The 5,390-nt window shown below is 59.7% G+C and overlaps 1 protein-coding gene across 1 annotated transcript in view; it reads left to right on the forward strand.

Annotated features, from left to right (window-relative positions):
- The window catches only part of CABIN1 (calcineurin binding protein 1), a 94,262-nt gene that overhangs the window by 43,656 nt on the left and 45,216 nt on the right, over positions 1-5,390 (forward strand). The window contains exons 28-29 of the mRNA XM_007451057.1: positions 3,436-3,618; positions 4,802-5,133. Of these exons, the coding sequence (XP_007451119.1) occupies positions 3,436-3,618; positions 4,802-5,133 (515 nt within the window). The remainder of the gene's footprint in view (positions 1-3,435; positions 3,619-4,801; positions 5,134-5,390) is intronic.

Genomic DNA, 5,390 nt, shown 5'->3' on the forward strand with positions numbered 1-5,390 from the left:
GAACTCTGGCCTTCCTCAGGGCTCCGTGAGTGCCCACGATCACCCTGGGAGGGACCACACGCGTCGTGCCAGCCGATGCTGCTCTCTGCCCTGTCAGGGTCAGCGTCCTAGGTTTTCACCCACGTGTCTGAAGGGTCAGGGAAGCGTGGTCGCAGCCCCATCCCCGCTGGCTCCCTGGCTGACACGTGTCCTGCTCTGTGGTGGCTGCAGGTGCAGTTTTAAAGGAGGCTCAGCTGAGGCTCCTCTACCTGTCATTCCCCGGGAAGCGGGTACCGCCGTCCTGCCCACACCACCCTCCCTCACCCTCACCGGGAAGCGCTGCCAGGACATTAGCGCATTGGTAGGAAATATCCGAACGTCTGTTTAAGCTGATCCTTGGTTTTCATGATGATCACAACAGGTTCCACCAAATGAGCAGTTCCTTCAGGCCCAAAGCCCAACAACTTGTGAGCTCGTGGCCCATCAGCCTCATGCCGGCTCTCAGTCAGTCCTCGCACTGTGCTGCCTCCTGGATGCCTGCCTGCTGCAGGCCGTGCTGCCCAGCCCTGCGGCGCCTGCGGCTGCTTGGGTGCTGGCAGGGGAGCGCCCATCGGCTGATTGCCAGGACCACTTAACCACGAGCCTGAGTCCTTTGTCAGGGCCGGAGGTGGGGCTGAGGGCTGGGTGGGTTGGTGGGCGTCACTCCAGTGTGCCAGGAACCAAGCAGGCCCCTGTGGGAATCCTGTGTGTGTGTTGGGGGCAGTGGTGGTGGTGGTGGAGGGGTGGGCAGTGACAAATGTGTTAAAGACCATGACATGGAGTCCTCGAGCAGCCCAAATGGCAGCTCTGGGATTGGAGTGCAGGTCTGGGGCTCCCGGAGCCCAGAGGGTCGGCTGCCAGCCCTGGAGAAGCGATGCCTTCACACTGCCCATCACCCCCATTTGGAGCTTATGGAGCTTGGGGTCTGCCTTGCAGTCAGGGGAGAGCCCCTCGCCGAGCAGGTCCCTGCCCTCACGAAGCAAGATGCTGATGCCCTGCACCTACTGGGCAGTGGACATGCAGAGGCAGCTATGGAGCTGCCTGAAAGGTCACTGTCCCCAAAGCCTGGTCATCAATCAGACGTGGGTAGAGAGGTGGAGCCCCAGAGCTGCCGTTGGAAGCACAGGCCTGATTCTTGGTGTCCTGTGTGCTGCCCGGCCCACCTGGGACAGTGCTGCCCGGTCAGTGTAAGGCGTGGTCAGCACCCTGTCGACAGGCCCTGTGTCCAGTGTGGCCTTTAGGACTAAACCCTTGTGTGTCACATCTGAGACATTAGAGATGAGATGGTCTGGGTTGTCTGAGGTCATACTGGTGATAGTTGAGCTGACATTTCGTGAACATTCATGGTGTATCAGGCACTTTAATCCTCATAACAACCCCATGAAGTGGGCACATGTATTATGACAGTTCTACACGTCGGGAAACAAGTGGAAAGAAACTATGGCAACCGCCTAGGCTGTCCGACCTAGTAAGTGACAGAGCAGGACCTGGACTCAGGAGGCCGGGGTCTCCCAGAGTCCAGGCTCTCGACTTTGCCAGAACAGTTTCCCATTCTGTTGTGAGTTTCCCTGCTAAGCAGCTCCTGCTGTCCTGCTGGTGGCCCCAGGGCACTGCCTACTGGGCATCTAGGCTCTCCAGCAGCTGAGCAAGGGTTGAGGGCCAGACCCCAGAAGCCCCCAAGGCACCAGCTCCCCTGAGATGATACGTGGCTGCAACTCAGAGGTGGGGAAAGGGCCTTACTTATTCAAGGTCACGTGATTAGTGAACGTCACCTTCAAGTACACAAAGTTCAAGACAAAAACTAAGTGCTATTTTTTAATGGTTGCCTTTTATTTCTACTATTGGTTTATTTATGACTCTTTTTATAAAATAATGTAGTGCCTGCATTAGGGTTAAGAAAATACATCTTCAGGTGATCACAGTCTGCCCTTGAAGGACGTGATCCTGCTTCACGTGCAGCAGCGTGAACCTCCCTTCTCAGGCTGCTGCTCTTGTTCATTTCATTCTTACACGTGCTGCCAGTCCACGATGCATGGCTGCTGGTTTCACTTTCATTAGGAGTTAGTAATAGTTTAGAGAAGGTAAATACAAAAAAGAGAGGGGAGGGTCACCTCTGAGCCCAGTTCTGTTGATCTTTTTGTCTCTCTACAGTGTTCTTTTCTGCTTTTGCGTGTGTGTGTATCTTATACTTTTTATATTGAACTCAAGATAGCGTGTGTAGGACAGAAGAGGTTGAAATAGCTGATATTCATGCTTGGAATGGGCTTCACTCTTAAGCTCCCAGGCGTCAGGTGGGGAAGTGAGGCTGATGAGGTGGAAGCTGAGCAGGGTTGGGTTATGTTGTTGCTGTGGTTCCCTTGGTGCACCCCACCCCCAGCCTCCCGTCCCCGCAGTGCTGCCTTGTGCTCAGGGTGGGGTGGTTTGCTGGAAGGTTTTCTCAGCGTCTGTTTCCACCTTCTGCTTGCTTCAGGCCCTCTGTGTGCCCTGCAGGTGGGTCTCTCCATGTCCTCGCCCCTTTTCCTGTGGCAGAGTGCTTGGCTGTGAGTCTGTGCCTGCCAGCCCGAGCTTGGGGCTCGGCTGGTCCTCTGTTGTCCGGGTGCAGCCTCAGACCTGGCCAGCCAGGTCCCTGTGTCTTGGTGGGAGCGTTCAGGCCCCGGGCAATTCCCTGCAGGTGTTTCCTGTGGGTCTTCACCTGTGCCCTGGAGGCGACAGGGCTATCACCGGGCTTGCTGCCCCTCCCCTGTTGGCTTTGGCTTGCTCTGTCGGGGAGAAAGGTCCAGCCAGGGCTTCACACCCTTCCCACAGCAGCCTGCACCCCGGGAAGATGTCCCCCAATCTCTCCTGCCCCACCCCCATCTTCCTCAGGAGCAGCTGGGAGGCCGTGGAGAGGAGCCCAGGGGTGCCCTCAACCTGGGGTCTGCAAGTCCCAGTGATCTGTACTGTCACTGCAGACCCACCACACGTGGCCTTCAGAGACTGGGTAAAAGTGTTGGCTGAGTTCTTCCCCATCGCGGTTACGTGTGCCTGTTGCGGTAGGAATATTGTCTGGTGGTGTATAATCACTACTGTGCATCTCTTCCCAACCCTGCATTCAGATACATCATGTTGGTATCTCGAAATTGGCCATGGTGGGAGTATTTACACCACAGAAATCAGTAAATGCTACAAACGAAGGCTTTCCCCTCCTGAGAGTCAATTGTCAAACACTTAACCAGAACACCACTCTTGGGGGAAACCCTGGGAAATTGGTGCCTCTGGTGAGTGGCTCGGTGACCTCCAGGACAGGCGGGCCAGGCAGTGTCAGAGTGGCTGTGCACGGGGCAGTGGCCAGGCCTCTGGCCGAGAGGCTCCGTGGGAGGCCCCTCTGTTCCCCAGGTGCCAGGGTTCATGCTGCTGCCTCTGTCCTTCTCTCCCCAGAGCGCAGCCAGGAGAGCACGGCCGTGGCGCTCTCGGACTCCAGCTCGACGCAGGACCTCTTCAATGAGCCTGCCAGCTCCCTGGAGGGTTCCCAGAAGCCCTACACAGAGAAGAGGCCACCTGCTCCCAGTTCCCAAGTAGGACCGCCCGGGAAAGACCTTCAGGGGGCCGCAGAGGAGAGAGGTACGGAGACCTGACTCAGCTTGTGGGCAGTACTGCTGGGGTGTCCTGGGAGCCTGGGCAGCGCTGGACAACGTGGGTCCTGGCCTCTGCCCTCGCTCCTCTGCTGCTGCCCGGGGACCTCGGTTGGCTGAGCCACTCACCTCCCTGGGCCCCGCTGTTTCCCATGTAGGATGGGAGTGATCCCAGGCCCTCTCCTGGGTTGTGGGGTCAAACGCAGTGTCTCAGGCAGGTGCGCATAAGTGCCTGGTATGCGCTGGGTGCTGGTGACACTGTTCTTGTTGTTAGGACCCCACTGTGGCCCCGTGTGGGAGAGCCAAAAAGCCTTTGGGTACTATATGTCACAAATGTGCTTTCTTTTTAGCCTGAACCCTTCCTTTCTTGGGGCGGGCCCTGATCTGGCCCTGGAGTCTGCCTAGCTCCTGTGGGGCCCCCAGGCCCCACTGTGGAAGTCAGTGGGCAGAGCCCACTCCTGGGCTTGCTGGGAGGTTGCAGGCAGGCCGGCGGCCCTGGCACTGCGCTGAGGCCGTGGCTAGTCAGCTGGCTGTGGATTCTGATAGCTTTCCCACTCTGGCCGGGCCGGGGCACACAGCCACTTGGTGGACAGTAGCAACAACAGCAGCCAGGCCTCCCAGTCTTCCCAGGGAAAAGCACTGGCTGTTCCCTTTTACTGGAGAAGAACCTGAGGTCCAGAGAGGGCCAGTCTGCACCATTATCCACTACCCCACACTGCCTCTCCGGTGGGCTGGAGGGGCGGGTGGGCTGGGGGCGCCGAGCGTGGAGCGGGTGCTGCCCTCGGTGGTGGTGGTGGCCACGCCTGCCTTCTCCAGGCTGCTTCCCCATTCACGTGCACGGCCTTGAGGCGGGCAGCCCCGTGCCACCACCCACAGGGGCACCCTGAGCCCAGCTCGGAGCCCCCCTCTCAGCTGCGTTCCAGCTGAGATATCCTGTTTCATCAGGGAGGAGACTGGAGGCCACGGAGGCCTCAGCTGGGGGCTCGGGGGGCAGAGGCAGCGAGGGCCCATGCCTCCTGCCCCTGAGTCGCCTGGGTCCAGCTCCCATCCAGCAAGAGTGTGGACCCAGCTATGCTGATCGCTCACCAAGGTGCCCCTGTCGCTGGTGGTGGACTGCCACGGGGAGAGGGCCTAAAGCCGAGGTGACTTTCTTTTCTTTGTTCTCAATTCAGGAAAAGCCGAGGAGTCCTCGGAGAGCACGGAAGGCTTCCGGGCCACAGAGCAAGGCAGCCAGAAGCCTGCTGCCGACCCCCCGGCCTCCGCTGGCACGCCTGCCAAGCCCCCAACTTCTGTGTCTGCCCCGTGGGATGGGAGGAAGAGAGGGGACCCGCTGGGGGAGCCAGCTGCCTTCCCCCCGGGGCTGCCGGCCGGCGCAGAGGAGCAGCGCCAGTTCCTCACGGAGCAGTGCATCGCCTCGCTCCGCCTGTGCCTCAGCCGCTTCCCCCAGCACTACAAGAGCCTCTACCGCCTGGCCTTCCTCTACACCTACAGCAAGACCCACCGGGTGAGCGCGAGGCTGAGGGAGAGGGGTTGATGCATCAGAGCTGGTAGAGGTTTCTGGCGGCAGTGGCGGGAGGGATGGGCAGAGGGCCAAGAGGCGGGCGGGCTGGAGGTGTCCAGCCTTCCAGGTGACAGGGGCAGGCGTGGGGCTGCTCCCCCAGCAGGACCACATGCTCAGATTCTGGCTTCGGGGTGAGGGATGGGGGACGACAGGCTGTCAGCTCCTCCCTGTGAGGGCCTCACTGGCGGCTCCCTCCCCCG

Source organism: Lipotes vexillifer, unplaced genomic scaffold, assembly GCF_000442215.2.
Source record: "Lipotes vexillifer unplaced genomic scaffold, Lipotes_vexillifer_v1.1 scaffold1783, whole genome shotgun sequence".
NCBI lineage: Eukaryota > Metazoa > Chordata > Mammalia > Artiodactyla > Lipotidae > Lipotes > Lipotes vexillifer.